This window comes from Schistocerca nitens, chromosome 3 (assembly GCF_023898315.1).
Source record: "Schistocerca nitens isolate TAMUIC-IGC-003100 chromosome 3, iqSchNite1.1, whole genome shotgun sequence".
Lineage (NCBI taxonomy): Eukaryota > Metazoa > Arthropoda > Insecta > Orthoptera > Acrididae > Schistocerca > Schistocerca nitens.
In genome coordinates, this window is record NC_064616.1 from 463,593,608 (window position 1) to 463,613,133 (window position 19,526).

At 38.7% G+C, this 19,526-nt stretch overlaps 1 protein-coding gene across 1 annotated transcript in view; it reads left to right on the forward strand.

Annotated features, from left to right (window-relative positions):
- Nucleotides 1-19,526, forward strand: part of LOC126248390 (calcium-dependent secretion activator-like) — a 1,500,396-nt gene that overhangs the window by 1,347,834 nt on the left and 133,036 nt on the right. Inside the window, exons 29-30 of the mRNA XM_049949341.1 lie at nucleotides 12,668-12,784; nucleotides 15,447-15,551. Coding sequence (XP_049805298.1) covers nucleotides 12,668-12,784; nucleotides 15,447-15,551 — 222 coding nt within the window. The remainder of the gene's footprint in view (nucleotides 1-12,667; nucleotides 12,785-15,446; nucleotides 15,552-19,526) is intronic.

Genomic DNA, 19,526 nt, shown 5'->3' on the forward strand with positions numbered 1-19,526 from the left:
TCTCCCTTTCTTTGTCATTCTCCATTCTCCTCCTCCCTCCTCTCCCTCTCTCTGCCCATCTCCTCCTTCCCCCTCTTTATATTCATTTTCATTTCCTACCCCCCCCCCCCCCTACCCTGTCCAATTTCTCATCCGCCCTCTCTCTGACTTTGAGCCTTGGAGTTGCAAAGGAAACCTAGATAATGAATCAGTTGGGAACATCAGCATACAGGGTATGAGAGAGACCTCTCCAGCTGCTGGATCCATGAGAACAGTAGCTTCAATGACAATATTTTGCATGGGATTAATATGCAAATGGGTAGGATCACAAAGTTTTGAACAATTCAGATTCCCTAATAGTATTTTAATCATAAGACAACAAGCCATAAATGCAACATTCCTGTTTTCTGTTACAACTCACTGTTAGGAATAAAATGAAAAAGCATGTTGTTGTGCACAGAAATTTTCTTTAAAATTATATGTAAGGAGAAAGAATATGTGCAGGAGAAACAATCTGTCTAATGATTTAAATGCCCTGGTATTTTAGTTAAAATTGATTGCAAGAAAGGAAACCAAACCATGAATTTCCACAGTGCAGCATTTGCCGCCCCCCCCCCCTCTTGCAGTGAGTTTTAACTGAAACTTGTACAACTGTGTACATGTGTGTGTGTGTGTGTGTGTGTATTTAACCAAATTGTAATAAATATAGTATAACATTAAACTGATCATATGCAGCACACACATGCAAGACATCCTTGCAAGCCATTAGTCAATATATATTTCAGTTGGAAATTCCATGTGATATCTGGGACTGCTCTATAGCACTGAGATAGTGAAGCCACAGGTTTGCTTAGATCACTCCCTGTATGTGCCTGTTGTAAGCTCCCAAATGATGCACCAGAGCATAATCAGTGGCTGCTTAATTTCCACTATTCTGTGCTCCAACAGCTTTATTGTAACCCCTCGACCTTATTGGTAATGTCTCCCAGCAAAAAAATGTCAGAATCTGAAGCTCAACTGATACAAAGTCCCTCTAAGCTGACTGTTTCATCTAAATAGAGCACCAAGATTGATGAACACCCTCTGGAGGCATTTCCCACCACCCAGGGGACCAACACCAATCAGTGGCCCTTTTTCTTTCAGATGCCCTACGGCTGACCCCTTGTTTCAAGATACTCACCATGAGCATCCCACTCCTATGGGCAAAGCCATCTCTGCAAACATGTTGCATTTCCTGCATATGCAACACCTCCATCTCCTGGGCAAAAATTTGTATGTAGTGTCCTATTGCAAATTTTTTATTTGAATTATATTTTCTGTTGCTTCACCTGTTTTAAGTGTTTCTAAGAAAAATATACAGGACATGTCTATCTGAATGTTTATTAGAGTATTGTGCAAAAATTTGAAGTAAGTCAATAAAGACCTTTTCCAGATTTTCCCAACAACATTTGCCTATTTTGTGTATGTGTGTGTGTGTGTGGGAGGGTGGGTGGGTGTTTGTTTGTTTTATCATACATTAACCAAATTGTCTTAACTGTTGTACAACATTCCATTGATCATATGAAGCACACATACAGGGCATTCTGGCAAGTCATTAGTCAGTGGTCATTTGTGTTAGAAATTCCATGTATTATCTTGGACATTTCATGCATAGGATAAAAATATTTTGATAGTTGGAAGAATAAGAATATTCCTATATTGTGATGCCCCCTCACACTGATACAACTCAACAAGGCTTAAACTTTTAACCCAAACTACTAAAATAGTAATGGTCATCAATTTGTCACAGTCAGCTAGTAATCTAGATAGTACCTAAAAGTAAACACTGTATTGGGTGGGGCGGCAGGGGGGGGGGTTGAGGGGGGGGAGGAGTCCATCCGACCAGGTGAATTTTGGAACAGGCTAAATGAATAGTGTTGGAATTAGGAAACTTGGCCTGGGAAATGTGGACCATTAATGCATATGACTAGAATTACGAGACAAAGTTGCCCCAAAGGAGGTGCACACTGCTAAGTACTGCGTGACACAGTAATCACAGATACACAGAATCTGAGACTCAAATTAATTGTTTCACACCCACCTAAGGCACCAACAGTGATGCACACCCTCCAGTGTCATTTCCCACCACTCAAAGGGCCAACACCAATTAGTGATCCTATTCCTTTCAGATTCTCGAAAAGTGACCCCTTGTTTCAAGACACCCACCATTAATGTCTCACTCTTATGGGAAAAGCCAACTCAGCTAATGGGTTGCATTTCCCGTGTGTAAAACACCTCCACCTCCTGGGAACGATTTGTGTGTACTGTTTTCACTGATTGGAATTTTTTTATTTTAATTATATGTTCTATTGCTTCAACTTCATTAAACCATGTTTTCCATGATTAATTGCATTTACTTTAAAAGGTATTGTGCATAATGGTACACATCAGGGAAATGAAGCAAGCAACATGAAGGATAATATTGTCCATTCCATGTGTCTGCTTGGAAGCTTCATTCAACATATTTAAAAAGCAGTCATGGTAGCCATTTAGGGAACTAATTGCAACAGCTATAGATTTTGACACATGCTGAAATTGTCAGTGCCTGTCATTTGGGGTTTCAGAACATACCTGGATCGCTGTACAGAATCAGAAACGATTTGTGTAAAACAATAAGTAAAACATCATGTTCTCCAAAATAAATGATCCATTATAACCATTTGAGTGAATTAAAATCCAACAGACTCACAGTATTATGTTTCACCATATGACTTTCCTGGTGTATAGGCAGAAGGAAACTGAGGTTGTTGTTTGCAATTACAGCAGCCTCACTTTACATCATGTAGTGTGAGTAATGCCTACTATATTGTAAACTAACTAACCTTCTTGTTTTCCAGTGTAGTAGTTTAAAAACCTTCTTTTTGTTTAACCCTCAAGTGGGTGTGCCTGAGTATAAAGTGCACTAACCACAAATAAAATTGTTTTACACCATTCCATTGTTGTTTCACAATTGTAAGCACAATGATAAATTGTGTTGCCCTACATCTGAGGGAGGAGCTGTAACAGTGAGCTGGGTGAGGAAATACTTATATCCCATCCTGGATAGTAAGGTACATTATGAGCTAGCAGCTCAATCCCACAATGAGGAAGTTCCCTACAAGATAATTAGTTATTGAATGAGTGGCTGGCTTGGTTCTGATGCAACTTTGGTGTTTAATGCTTTGAGTTGATTAACATTCTGGGGTAATACCAGACCATGCCAACAGAGTGATATAGTGAAAGTTTATTTGACTGTTGGTTGATTAAACAGTGCTTTAACTCATAAAATGCAAGTTTAACTTATCATTGTTTCATTAAACTGAGATTAACATGTGATTTTACTGATGCATGTTTACTCTTGAACATAAAGAGTTAGTATTTACATGGTCAAAAGTACACCAAACACCTGGTCATGTAATGAAAAATGGCACATCCAAACGAGAGTTAATAAAATGCAATCAACCAGTGCAGTTGCATATCACCTTCAAAATACATTGGGAAATGCTGACTCACAATGTATTTGTTCACATACTAGTGGTGAAGTGATCAGCCAAATATTATGCAGCAAATTAGTGAAAGTACTGAGATAGTGCTGGTAAAGGATGTAATATTATTATTTTATTTATTTCATTCTCTATTCCTAGGAATGGAACAAGCTGTTCAAGATCCAGCTAATTAAGAGCTGCAGTTTTTGTCAGCTAATCATCGCCACAAGCTGATAATGGGGCAAATGGGGGATATCAATTGAGAATAAGTAGAAGGGGCTTATAAGTTCTGGCATATGCCTCACAACCAATAGAAACTCCCAACAACTTAGGTCAGAACTGTGGAACTGGAACCATATTAGTTTATTTCTGGGACATCATCTGTCTCTAATGACATCATTGTTGATGGGACTTTAAGTGCTAATCTTCTCTAATCTTCTCCACCTCTGGAACATCATCCTTCATTGAGGATGTTGTCCCAGCCAAAAATTTGAGTGCTGTGTACATGTGAGGGGTGTAAGTGTAGTGCAGTGGTTTTTTTTCTGAACAGAGTGAAGCATTGTTGAAATGTAAAATTTTGGCCTATCTTTAACATTACAACTCTAGGCATGATAGTATTTGAGAATGTAAGTTTTTATTATTAGTGGATCAATCTGTCTTCAATTTTGTTGATAGTATCCAGTGCTGTATTGGCTTTACTATCAAGACCGAGCGAGGTGGCGCAGTGGTTAGACACTGGACTCGCATTCGGGAGGACGACGGTTCAATCCCGCATCCGGCCATCCTGATTTAGGTTTTCCGTGATTTCCCTAAATTGCTCCAGGCAAATGCTGGGATGGTTCCTTTCAAAGGGCACGGCCGAATACCTTCCCCGTCCTTCCCTAATCCGAAAAGACCGATGACCTCGATGTCTGGTCTCCTTCCCCAAAACAACCAACCAACCAACCAACTATCAAGAAAATTAAACAACTATTCAACGAATATCCTTAGGGGATAGATATAGAGCAATTTGTTGTATTGTTTTTTCAAAACAGGAATTGAAGTTATTCCATATGTTACATAAGAAATTTACATTAATAGAGAATGTTAGTATGTTTTTATTAATTGTAGCTGGTTAAATTAGCCTTGTCATGTTGATCTTCAATACCTTCCTGTGATGTTAACAGAGCTTTATAAAAATGATTTGTATGAAATTTTTTGTATTCTTTATGTTAACTAGTTAGTGGATCACTTAACCAGTATGATAGAAGCAACTATGCTAGTTTTTATCTTCTTGAAGATTTTCAAATTGGTGCATAACTATTCGTTATCATCATGATCTTCAAAAATAATTTATTTTTATTGTGATTTAAAAGTTCTGTAGGACGTATGTATGAGCATATTAATGATCTTTTACAAAGTATTTGGGGAATCGCTTCAGCACTGAAGTATTTTAAAGGTGATAGGTGACTATATTTTCTGATTTCATTTTATTAATAAAAGGGTTTCTAAACTATTACAGTGCAAAGAAACAGTGTCAGTTAGTTCGTAATGTGAGAGCCTTACTGACACTACATGATAAAAACTGAAGCTGCTCTACTTGTAAACAACAACCTCAGTTTCCTTCCACCTATAAACCACTAAAGTCAGAAGGTGATGTGTACTACTGTGAGTCTGTAGAACTATAACGCTCTCAAATTCTATGTTAGCAATAATGGATCATTTCCATTGGGAAATGTGGTGTTTTACTCATTGTTTTATATAAGTTCATTCTGATTCTCTAATTTCCTTATATTTTGCACTATTTCAGCTGTAATCCACATATGCAAGAGTAATAAAAATCCAATGGAATCTTGACTGAGTGCTGTGTTCCTGTCCTTGCTTATAATAGTCTACAGTCACTGTGCACAACATTTCATTATGGAATAAAAGTTGGTTAAGAAACTGTATTTCATCCATGAAAAAATTGGCTTACAAGTCTTTTATGAAGTAGGAGTGACAGAAGCAATAGAGGAGATCATTTAGTCTGTGGATGAACTTTATGGAGATGCTCGACAAACTCCAGGGGATGTCACTACAAGAGAGTCATTGTGTGTTGTGGAGAAGGTGTCTGCCAAAGCTTCAAGAGTGTACATTCAGCATATTACTTCCTACAAGATATGTCTTGTAAAATGAGCACAACAACAACAAAATCAGAGAAATTAGATTTCATATGTAAGTTTATCTATAGAAATTCTTCCCTTACATCATTCATGAATGGCATGGAAAAGGAAGGAATTGTTAGTGGTACCAGAGGTACTGTCCACCAGAGCATAGATGTAGACATAGATGTAGATACTACAGACTGTTTCAGGAGAGTATAAAAACCATTTTGATCCCTATTGGGAAAAGGATACATTGCTGTTCATGATAAAGATGACTTACTGAGCTGCAGACAGACACAGCAAAAAGACTGTTACACATTATAGTTTTTGGCCAAAGCCTTCTTCAGCAAAGGAAACACATAAGCAAGCACACCTTTTGCACACACAACTGTTACCGCCTGCAGCACCAATCCAGTTTTAACTGCTGATGATAGCAGTCATTTGTGCATGAGATGTGCTTGCTTGTGTGAATGTGTATGTTATCTCTTTGCTGCAGAAGCCTTTGGCTGAAAGCTATAATTTTTAGCATTGTTTTCATTGTGTCTATCAGCAGCTCAATATGTCATTTTTATGGTGAGTGCCAATCTATCCTTTTCTTAATATTATTGATGTTCCAACCCGGAGTTTTCATTGGGTCATTTTGATCCCTAGCTAGAGAAGAATATTCTATATGGCAATTAAAAAACTCACCAAACCATACCATACCATCACAGTGTAATCTGTAACTTAACAGGGTTTTAATTAGTACTCAATGGCTTTTTCCCCCGAACAAACACCCATCCCTCTGAACTGAAACTTTTACAACCTGCTATTGTACAAAATAATCTTGTGGGAATCATCAAGAAACTTGTACTTCTAACAGTAAAATCCAAGTAAATCATCTATGTTCTTCATTATAAAGTTGTCAAAAATGCTAAGGTAGGTTTGAACACCACAGCACTTTACTAGGCATGATCCTATTATTGGTGGTACACCATCCCTTTCCTTCAACCTTTGAACTGACTTACCCAACCAGTTGTAGTGGGGCCTACAGTTTGATGTGGATTTTGAACCACGTAATAGCCTGATAACATTTAATCAGTGAAATCCATGAAAAAACCTGCACTCTCTTACACAGACTCCAACCATGAGCAAAAGCCAGGAACTCTTTTCTGATGGCAGATGATTAACCTGGATGAAAGTCTTTCAGCAGAGAATGCTGTAGTACAATATCACATCCAACAGACACCCAACATTTTCTCTGAAATTCATGACTAGAAAACACACTGAAACATTGCTTCAACATGATTCTGCAACTCCACGGTCAATCTTAGTTGATTTGATAAGAATTAGATTATTAAAGTCAGTGTGTTGGTCACACAATATTTTATTAAAATTCATTACTGGTTTCAGATTTGTAGCCATAATCATTTCTGTGTGGCAATTAAGTTGCATATACAATATAACCAGATTCTGGCAATATCTCATAAAGTTTAAATAAGTTGCACATAAACTCAGTTGTGTATGTTAAACTCATCTAAGCTTTTCAAGATATTGTCAAAATCTGGTTATGTTGCATATGCCACTTATCCAAGCTTTTCGAGGTGTGCTCAGTATCTGATTATGTCGCATTCCACATTTTGTCATTGTTACATTTGTGTATGAAAGTGTCTTCTATGAGAAATATGCATTTTTAAAGCAACAGATGTTATGAGTTTTCTTCCAGTTCATGTAATTTATACAGATGATGGCAAATAAATATGCTTTTCTATAAATATCTCACAGCTGTAGCCAGTTACCTACCCAAATTTTTAATATCAGTGAGGCACAATTGGGATCGATAAACACATACAAATACCTGAGTGTAACACTTTGCAAAGATTTGATATGTAACAATCAAATAGTCTCACTCATGGGTAAAGCAGGTGGTAGACTTCCGTTTATTGGTAGACTACTAGGGAAGTGCAATTGGTCTGTAAAAGAGATTGCTGACAAATAACTCTTGCAACCCAACCTAGAATAATATTCAGGTTTGTGGGACCCATACCAAATAGGAGTAACAGGGTATATTGATTGCACACAGACAAGGGCAGCATAAACAATCACAGGTTTGTTTCAGATGTGGGAGAGTGAGATGAATGTGCCAAAGAAACTGAACTGGCAGATTTGTTTGATTTGTGCAAGAGTGACATGGATGTGCTGAAGAAACTGAACTGGCAGAGTCTAGGAGAGAGACATAAAGTCTTCTGAGAAAGCCCACTCACAAAACATCAGGAACCAGCTTTAAGTGATGACCCTAGCAATATACTACAACATCCTACATATCACTCCCATACACATCCTGAGGACAATATTAGATTAATTACAGCACAGATGAAGGCACTTAAACAACCATTCTTCCCGTGCTTCATACATCAATGAAATAGGGAAAGACCCTTATAACTGATACTGTGGGAGATACACTTTGCCACACACTTCACAGTTGTTTGCAGAGAATAGATGTAGATGTAAATGCACTGAGTCACAGAGAATTAAGATGGGATTTACCAGTAGCTTCCACATCCAGAACAATGAACCACACCTATAAAGCATACAGTATGAATAAGCAAGAGCTCTTAGCCACAGTGTTGGCAATGAAGCCCTACTGGCCTTATGTTTAAGGACGAGACTATATCATATGTACTGATCATAAATCCTTGAAATGGTTGGTACATGTAATTGATCCATAAAAAATATTAATGAAATTCAGAATGAAACTGGCAGAATATAATTTTGAGACCATGTAGAAAAAGCTGTTGGAAAACATAGTAGCAGATGGAGTGTCATACATACCACAAAATCCACCTGCAGTCATTAGGAGTGTGGAAGAAGCCAAAAAGAGAGAATGGGACAAGCAGCAACCAGTGATTGAAAGAATGAACCAATTTCATATGTTACTTATAGGCTGACACAAAAGGAAAAGAGCTTCATGATAGTAAACTTGCCATATTGGAACTTTATTTTCACATCCAAACCTTCTGTATTCGATAATGAAAACATGCTACTGCACAAATGGAAATTCTCCATGTTTCCTGCTAAAATGCTTTTATTAACTAGGATCCCAATTTAAAATTGTGGTAGGTTTCATATTCTCATTCATCAACATGTAAACTGAGTGCACTAAAAGTTTGATGGAAAAATCATAGATGCAGTGAATAGGTTTGGCATAAGAGTATAATATTAGACACTCGTTCTATAAGTTTTCTGAACATGTGCACTTAGGGATGTGAATTCTGGTTAACACTAAAGTTCATGTTATACAAGCATTTATCATTTCATGTATACAGGGAGCTAAAAGTGTTTTGGGGGAATTTTATAACAATTTATGTATGAATCCAGGTATTTTAATGAAGAAATATAAACCACACTTACACCTTTTTCAGTAATAGGCCATATTTAGGAAAAGTTTTGTCATAATAGGTCATATTTTGTCCAATGTTTGCCAAAAATGCATATATTTCTATTATCTTTAAGGACATAAAAATAAAAATGTGAATATGTTGCTCACATGACTAGTTTCAGGTGATACTGTTATAAATTACTGCAAGAATTACTAAACAGTTTTATTAACCAGGACTCCAGTGAACAGGCAGCATAACACACTAGTCATTTCACTAACATAAGACATTGTTGCACAGGGTCAACAGAACGCTCTCGAAGCCAAGAAAGGTAATTTCCAATGCGATAAACATTGCACATGTGGTCATGAATAACAGCAAATGCAGCAGCTGTATGAAGAGAAGTGCTGAAAATGACAAAAGACAAATACTGTTACTTGAGCAGACAAGTTAATCATCAACCATGAAATCATCCTTAAAGACTTCAGTGAGATAATATTCTCTTGCAACATACCACTGAAGAAGCTGAAGAATTCATGCTTCAGATAGTTCTTGGAGCAGTACACAAGAAATCCAGTTTCAGGTGAATTTACATTGAGAAATAACTATTTGTCTGTCCACTATGAGAAGGTACATAGAAAAATACAAATTAATGTAGCTGACTGAAAGTCTGGGTACCCATAGACGAAACCACTGATGTGGGTGGGTGCAATGTTGCATATGTTGCTGCTGGTGTTCTGAAACTTGACAGGTCTGGAGAAATTTACCTCCCAACAAGTGAAGCTCTCAAGAGACTAAACAACTTGACAATTGCCATTTTGTTTCACAGCGCCACAAAGCTACTGTGGCTAGATGGTGTGAACGGAGACAAAACTTTGCTATTATAACATATGGTGTTTCCTACATGGCTAACTTGCCTTGCACATGCATTACACAGTGTTGCAGAAGAGGTGCAATTATATTACCCTGATGTGGACAAATTAATTTCCTGTGGCAAGAAAATCAGTGTGAGTGGTCCACTATGGGCACAGAATTTATAGTATCAAGCACCTTCACTGTCCTTCCCTCTCAGCCTCCTCTTACATGGTGGAGTTCTTGACTTATTGCTGCTGAATATTACTGCACCAACTACATTGAAACAAAGAAAATCTTTTGTAAGCTTGGCAGCAATGACTCAAGTCAGGTAGTCCCAGTCTTCAAGAAGGGTCGTCGAGCAGATGCGCAAAACTATAGACCTATATCTCTGATGTCGATCTGTTGTAGAATTTTAGAACATGTTTTTTGCTCGAGTATCATGTCGTTTTTGGAAACCCAGAATCTACTATGTAGGAATCAACATGGATTCCGGAAACAGCGATCATGTGAGACCCAACTCGCGTTATTTGTTCATGAGACCCAGAAAATATTAGATACAGGCTCCCAGGTAGATGCTATTTTTCTTGACTTCCGGAAGGCGTTCGATACAGTTCCGCACTGTCGCCTGATAAACAAAGTAAGAGCCTACGGAATATTAGACCAGCTGTGTGGCAGGATTGAAGATTTTTTAGCAAACAGAACACAGCATGTTGTTATGAATGGAGAGACGTCTACAGACGTTAAGGTAACCTCTGGCGTGCCACAGGGGAGTGTTATGGGACCATTGCTTTTCACAATATATATAAATGACATAGTAGATAGTGTCGGAAGTTCCATGCGGCTTTTCGCGGATGATGCTGTAGTATACAGAGAAGTTGCAGCATTAGAAAATTGTAGTGAAATGCAGGAAGATCTGCAGCGGATAGGCACTTGGTGCAGGGAGTGGCAACTGTCCCTTAACATAGACAAATGTAATGTATTGCGAATACATAGAAAGAAGGATCCTTTATTGTATGATTATATGATAGCGGAACAAACACTGGTAGCAGTTACTTCTGTAAAATATCTGGGAGTATGCGTGCGGAACGATTTGAAGTGGAATGATCATATAAAATTAATTGTTGGTAAGGCGGGTACCAGGTTGAGATTCATTTGGAGAGTGCTTAGAAAATGTAGTCCAGCAACAAAGGAGGTGGCTTACAAAACACTCGTTCGACCTATACTTGAGTATTGCTCATCAGTGTGGGATCCGTACCAGATCGGGTTGACGGAGGAGATAGAGAAGATCCAAAGAAGAGCGGCGCGTTTTGTCACAGGGTTATTTGGTAACCGTGATAGTGTTACGGAGATGTTTAATAAACTCAAGTGGCAGACTCTGCAAGAGAGGCGCTCTGCATCGCGGTGTAGCTTGCTCGCCAGGTTTCGAGAGGGTGCGTTTCTGGATGAGGTATAGAGTATATTGCTTCCCCCTACTTATACCTCCTGAGGAGATCACGAATGTAAAATTAGAGAGATTAGAGCGCGCACGGAGGCTTTCAGACAGTCGTTCTTCCCGCGAACCATACACGACTGGAACAGGAAAGAGAGGTAATGACAGTGGCACGTAAAGTGCCCTCCGCCACACACCGTTGGGTGGCTTGTGGAGTATGAATGTAGATGTAGATGTAGATGTACCATCAAAACTGTAAAAGAGGTCTTTACAGATATCTTACCTGCCACTACACAAAGCTGACTATTCAGTAGCATGAAAAGCTATCACTGGACTGGAAGCTACTGGTACTTAACATGTGCAGAGTAAGTTAGGTTGAGCTCATGGCCATCTGGCTGATGAAGTGAACAACAAATTGCAGTGCTCTCCTGCAGAATCCTTCATATTCTACATATTGCAAAATTAGTGACAGTCTTTCTGGGGATGCCATAACATTTGAAGACAATGAACCAAAGCTGACCTGCAGTGACCTTGCTGCCTCCATATATGCTCCTGTGACATCCTGCATTGGGCAGAGGAACTTTTCCAGGTACTAAAATATCCTCAGCGACTACTGTAGATCTTTGAAAATGGAAAACCTAAAAATGAATCTGCAGAAACTGAATATTGATAGTATATGTTAACTAATGTGGAATACTTTAAGCAAGTGGTCTGCTGCCATAAAATGTGGGTTTATTTTTTGGATAGGCGTTCTTGTTTCCTCTGTACTTAATCTTTTCTTCAGATTCGTGCAGACATTTCAAACATAAGTGCTTGTTAATTCCAAACACTGCAGAAAGTAAGTGCAATACTCACAATTTGTCCAAAAGTTAATTTTGTATTCCATGATATATAAAAATCAGATTTCATTATTTTTAAGTGATTAAAATCTGGAGTTGTTTGTGTATCTTACAGAATCTGTCTGCAGTAGACATTTCTGTGTATTAAGGCTGAAGGCCTCCTACATAATGAGATTTATTGAATCTGATGAATGCAGAAAAAAAGGGTTAATTTGTGTCTTATGGTGAGACATTTTACCTTTGTGTGTTACTTAATTTTTCTTCCGCATTGATCATGGAAAATACCATTCAATTTGTAAATTATGTGATTCTTGGGAACTATGTGCATTGTAGGTAACTCTAAATCCTCATGTGTAGTGCTACCTTTGTGAAATTCTAGACACACACTATTACATTTATTTGAAGGGTAAGTATATACACTTAAGTAAATTAAGAATTTACTCCACCCTGTGATAATGAAGCCAGTGTTTGTTCCATTGCCTGTGCTGGATTAGCTATTTTCCCTAAGACAACAATAGCATTGTAATAAATTTGAGTATATTACAAAGACATTGAACATTTTATTGGTATTTTTTTTTTTCAGAATGTGTCTGGTTCTGGTAAAGACATGGGCCAAGCTTACGTAAATTTCACAAGGAACTGCATGGATCAGATACGTGGCAAAGTAAATGATGAGTTATGGATTCTTAATTTTTTTGAGGTATGAATGTTATCTGATCATTCCTTCTAAAATCTTTTGTGATCATGTCACTGTTACGCTATAACATGACTAATACAATGTGTCATTACAGACTTTTCATTTAGAACAGCAAGTTAACTCTTTAAAAAACTAGGGTCAGTTTAAAGAATAAATGCTCTGGTTTCAGTGATATTTAGGTATGATAAATTAAGAGTATTTATTCTGCTATCAACAGCAGCTTATAAAAGAAATATAAACAGCATTCAAGACATTTTCTTATATCACAGTATCAACTTTAGCTTCTTATTGCTGTGTATTCATTGAGTTTTAAGTTGTGGTGAACTTTGTTTGAAGCATTTTGTTGGCATTTCCAGTTGTTAATGTGTGCAGTAGAGACCTGTTTCATGTCTTACACACCAGGTGCAATAATTTTGTCATGGCTGGCTCCTAGAATCTCAATAATTCTGAAAGAACGTAATCTACTCATGTAGCATTTTCTTGACCTAGGTCAGTGTTCTGTCATATTCTTCTCCCATCTCATCTTCTTCTATGTTCTCTTCCCTTTCTATAATAATGCTTTCAGCTTCATTTCCCTTGTATAGCCCCTCCATATAGGGCTTCCACCTTTCAGCTTTTCCTACTTCACTTAGTACTGGTTTCCATCTGAACTCTTCATGTTCATGCACCTGCACATGTTTTCTCCAAAGATCTCTTTAATTTTCCTATACATGGTCTCTGTCTTTCCCCTAGTGATACGTGTTGTATTATCCTCAATTTTTCCTCTAGCCATTACTGCTTAGCCAATTTGCACTACCTGTCAGTCTCATTTTTTAGATGTTTTTATTCCATTTTGCCTGCTTCATTTGCTACATTTTTATATTTTTGCCTTCCATCAATTATTTTCTGTATTCAGGGATACCTATGCCTAGGTGCAAAGAGGAACTATGCCCCCAGCCCCACCAGCTCTCAGGAAAAGAAAAAGTGTAGTGTAGTCAGGTGTTTTTCTTTCAAGAGAATGTTTTAAAGTCAGTATTACACTGGTTTTAATAGTGTCAGAAGTGGAACTTTTTTATGGCTACTTACAAGTCTACATTCATCTCCAAAAATATTAAAAATACTCCATACCCCCAGGTCTTGTGTGCCCCCCCCCCCCTCCACTTCCATGAATTGTCATATGGCTGCCATTGCCTGTAATATTCAAGGATTTCTAATGGACCTTGTCTTTCTACATATTTTATACTCTGCTACCTTCACTATTTTATCTCTCAAAGCTACACATTCATCTTCTACTGTGTTCCTTTCTCCTGTAGTAGTCAACTGTTGCCTAAAGCTCCCTCTGAAACTTGACAACCTCTGGTTGTTTTAACTTATCCAGGTTGCTTCTCTTTACTTTCCCACCTTCTCGCAGTTTTAATCTACACGTCATAACCAATAAATTGTAGTCAAGAGTCCACATCTGCTCCTGGAAATGTGTTACAATCCTAAATCTGGTTCCAAAATCTCTGTCTCTTCCACATGCACAACCTTCTTTCATCATTCTTATACAAAGTATTAGCAGTGATTAAATTATGCTCCATGAAAAATCTGCCAAGTGAGTTCCTTTCTATTCACTTCTCCCAATGCATATTCACATACTTCTTTTCCTCCACTTCCTTTTCCTGCAATCAAATTGCAGTCCCTCATCACAATTAAATTTTCATGTCCCTTAAGTAATCACACATTTCTTCAATTTCTTTGCCATCTCTGAAGCTAGTTGCCATGTAAACTTGTACCATTGTGATGAGTGTTGGCTTCATGTCGATCTTTGCTTTAATAACGAATTCACAGTGCTGCTCATAGTAGCTTACTTAGATTCCTATGTTATTATTCATGATTGGACCTTATCATATTATTAGACCATAGACGCATGTCCATAGATGCACACACACACACACACACACACACACACACACACACACACACACACACACACACACAGGGTAGTAGGGTATAAGTTCAGATATTTTTATTGGTGCCTGTGGACAGTGTACTGAACAACATCACAGTAGAATTTACATCATTTGCAGATTAAGAATTATAGCAATTAGGAGTAGTGTGTTCTTAGGTTGGTTAGTACTTACAAGTACATACAGCATTAACGTTTATTTTCCCCTGGGCAGCAAGCCAGGTGTTGAAGTGTGGGCATGTGGATACAAAATGGTTAGTTTTTATGGGCAGTCATAGTCCACTTAGCGGTGCAGTGATGACCATGCAGAAAACATCAGGTAGTAAATTATTTGATCTGTTTGCAAGAAGACTGTCAGAAGCAGAGGAGAAACAACAAGCACACTGGAGTGGGTACATGTTAAGATACCAATGATCACAGTATCTGCATTTATACCCCTAACATTCTGTGTGTGTGTGTGTGTGTGTGTGTGTGTGTGTGTGTGTGGGCATGCATGTGCACACTGTTAAGAGCAACACAGATATGAATAGTTAAGATGTAATGCATAAAGCTGTACAGTTATTTAATAACTTTGTAAATAATATAATATATTTCATTTTAGGAGTGTCTGATACCAAAACATTAAATTTTCAAAAGGCTGTATCAGAAAAGTAGATGTTATTGTATATTTTAGAGTGCCTGGACTTACTGTTTTTATGCTCATGTACATGTAATTATTTTCTTTTTTTCATTTTACAGCAATGGTACACAGCACAAATTCAGCTGTTGTGTAACTGGCTTTCAGAGAGACTAGATCACTCTTTGCATCTTTATCAGTGCACATGCCTTGCTCACATAATTAAGGTATGTTATTAGAGTATTGAAACACTTTAAAATGTTCTTTTCAGTGTGTGGATGTGTGTGACTGCCTCACAAAGTTGTCTGGACCTCTATAGGATTAATCAATGTTACTTCTGAAATAACTTTTACAAGATTCCTTTTAATTTAACAGTATATGTGTGTGTTATTGTCAAAAGTACAATCCTATGGGTATCAAGTGAAATTTGTGACTGCACTGAGGACTTTTTGGTAGGCATGATTTGGCATGTTATCTTGGATGGAGAGTCATCAGCAGATGTAGGTCAGGTGTGCTCCAGGGAAGTGTGTTAAGGCCCTTGCTGTTCATGTTGTATAGCAATGATCTTGCAGACAATATTAATAGTAAAATCAGGTTTTTAGCAGATGATACAGTTATATATAATGAAGTACTGTCTGAAAGAAACTCATTGATATACAGTCAGAACTTGATAAGATTTAAAAGTGGTGCAGAGATTGGCAACTTCCTCTAAATGTTCAGAAACGTAAAATTTAACACTTCATAAAAGAAAAATGTTGTATTCTATGACTATAATATCAATGAATCACTGTTGGAATCAGCCAACTCATACAGTTGTCTGTGTGTAACACTTTTTGGGGATATATAGTTTCAGTCGTGGGTAAAGCAGATGGTAGGCTTAAGTTTATTGGTAGAATACTGGGGAAGAGCAATCAATCTACTAAAGAGATTGCTTACAAATCAGTCATGTGACCAGTTCTAGAATACCAGATAAGACCAATATACAGAGAAGGGCAGCACAAATCATCACCAGTTTGTGAACTGAGTTTTATTCACCTCATGATGTACATTTGCAATCCATGTGGTTTGCGTACAGGAGCTATGTCAAAAATTTATAATACAATTGCAATGATTGTTACACTGATAAATAATAGCACTAAAATAAATAATAACACTATAATAATATTTCTTGGAGTATGTAACACATTGTATACCAGCTCAAATTTCCAGTTTGTCCTATGTGAATTTCTTCCACTGAGTAATAAAATTTCAGTGTAAATGCCTCATATAACTTACTTTTAAGTGGATGTAAATTCATCTGCATTAACATGTTCCCTTTTAATTTATTACAGATTTTCATTCCCATGTATTGAGGTCCCTGGGCATACAGTCTGAGGCAGTGGGTGGGAAGCATGAAATTTTCTTTGTTTCTAGTATCACGTGAATGGACAAGATGGTTTATCTCAAATAATTCATGTTTGGTGTACAAAAATATAATACCCTCACATATGCATAGAAATGGGAGAGTTAATGTTTTAAGTTTTCTAAATAATGGATGACATGGGTCTTTATGATTTGCCGTGCACATATTTCAAACATTTCTGTATTTTTAGTATCCGCACTATGTTTATTGAATTACCTCATAAACCAGTACCATACCTAATAATGGATTCAAAGTAACTTTTATAGGCTACTATTCATGTGTTCATGTCAGTTACAGTTGATAACATTTCCATTGTAATTGCAAAGCTGCTCAGTATGTTTGCCAGTTTTTCTATGAGTGCCTGCCAGCTCAAGTTTTTACCTTCATTTAAAACTAATAATTTGACTGAGTCAACTTCTTCTATATCTTGGTTGTTGTGAACAATCTTAATCTGCACACAATTTGACTGTTTGGTTTTGAATTGCATCATGTGCCTTAGACATATTTAGATTCAATCCATTTAGCTGAAGCTAAGTTTCTAAGGTACTGAGGGTACTGATCACAGATTTGCGAATTTTAACTGAATCCTGATTTTAAACTAAGACAGACGTATCATCTGTGAACAGAGCTGATGGGGAGCTGATATTTAATGGTAAGTCATTAACATAGAAGAGAAATAGGACTGGGTCTAATATGGAGCCTTGTGGAACACTCTGACATACACTCCTGGAAATTGAAATAAGAACACCGTGAATTCATTGTCCCAGGAAGGGGAAACTTTATTGACACATTCCTGGGGTCAGATACATCACATGATCACACTGACAGAACCACAGGCACATAGACACAGGCAACAGAGCATGCACAATGTCGGCACTAGTACAGTGTATATCCACCTTTCGCAGCAATGCAGGCTGCTATTCTCCCATGGAGACGATCGTAGAGATGCTGGATGTAGTCCTGTGGAACGGCTTGCCACACAATTTCCACCTGGCGCCTCAGTTGGACCAGCGTTCGTGCTGGACGTGCCGACCGCGTGAGACGACGCTTCATCCAGTCCCAAACATGCTCAATGGGGGACAGATCCGGAGATCTTGCTGGCCAGGGTAGTTGACTTACACCTTCTAGAGCACGTTGGGTGGCACGGGATACATGCGGATGTGCTTTGTCCTGTTGGAACAGCAAGTTCCCTTGCCGGTCTAGGAATGGTAGAACGATGGGTTCGATGACGGTTTGGATGTACCGTGCACTATTCAGTGTCCCCTCGACGATCACCAGTGGTGTACGGCCAGTGTAGGAGACCGCTCCCCACACCATGATGCCGGGTGTTGGCCCTGTGTGCCTCGGTCGTATGCAGTCCTGATTGTGGCGCTCACCTGCACGGCGCCAAACATGCATACGACCATCATTGGCACCAAGGCAGAAGCGACTCTCATCGCTGAAGACGACACGTCTCCATTCGTCCCTCCATTCACACCTGTCGCAACACCACTGGAGGCGGGCTGCACGATGTTGGGGCGTGAGCGGAAGACGGCCTAACGGTGTGCGGGACCGTAGCCCAGCTTCATGGAGACGGTTGCGAATGGTCCTCGCCGATACCCCAGGAGCAACAGTGACCCTAATTTGCTGGGAAGTGGCGGTGCGGTCCCCTACGGCACTGCGTAGGATCCTACGGTCTAGGCGTGCATCCGTGCGTCGCTGCGGTCCGGTCCCAAGTCGACGGGCACGTGCACCTTCCGCCGACCACTGGCGACAACATCGATGTACTGTGGAGACCTCACGCCCCACGTGTTGTGCAATTCGGCGGTACGTCCACCCAGCCTCCCACATGCCCACTATACACCCTCGCTCAAAGTCCGTCAACTGCACATTCGGTTCACGTCCACACTGTCGCGGCATGCTACCAGTGTTAAAGACTGCGATGGAGCTCCGTATGCCACGGCAAACTGGCTGACACTGACGGCGGCGGTGCACAAATGCTGCGCAGCTAGCGCCATTCGACGGCCAACACCGCGGTTCCTGGTGTGTCCGCTGTGCCGTGCGTGTGATCATTGCTTGTACAGCCCTCTCGCAGTGTCCGGAGCAAGTATGGTGGGTCTGACACACCGGTGTCAATGTGTTCTTTTTTCCATTTCCAGGAGTGTATTTTTTTCTGCTCAGAAAAATAATATGCGCCATTTAAAGAGATGCTAACGCTATACTTTCTGTTTGATAAGTATGTTTTAAGCCATTGTAGGACACTGCTGCTAATGCCATACTTTTCAAGTTTGTAAACAAGCAGTGTGTGGTTCACTGAATCAAACGCCTTTGTGAGGGCACAGAAAATTCCTGTCACCTGATTTCTCTTGTCTAATTTCCTCAGTGAAACTGTTCACATCATCTATGGTGTTTTTCTGCTGCTAAAACTAAATTGATTGTATAGAATAACAGAATATTTTGCAATGAAATTTTGGATTTGAGCAACAAGCAAATTATTCAAATATTTTAGATATGACTGGCAGATTTGACATAGGATGATAATTTCTCATGATCTCTCTTGACCCCTTCTTGAAGAGTGGTTTGACTTTAACATATTTTAGTGCCTCTGGGAAACAGTCCGCTTCAAAACATTGATTTATAATTTGAGCTAGTGGGTTTGCAATTTTATTTTCTGGGTATTCCATCGGAACATGCAGATTTTTTGTTTCTTAATGTTAGAATAGCATTTTTTACATCCTCCACAGAAACTTTTAAAAATTTTGTAAAGTTTTCAGAGTTTTCACTTAGGCCAACAGGATTTATATTGCTGTGGTAATCTGTT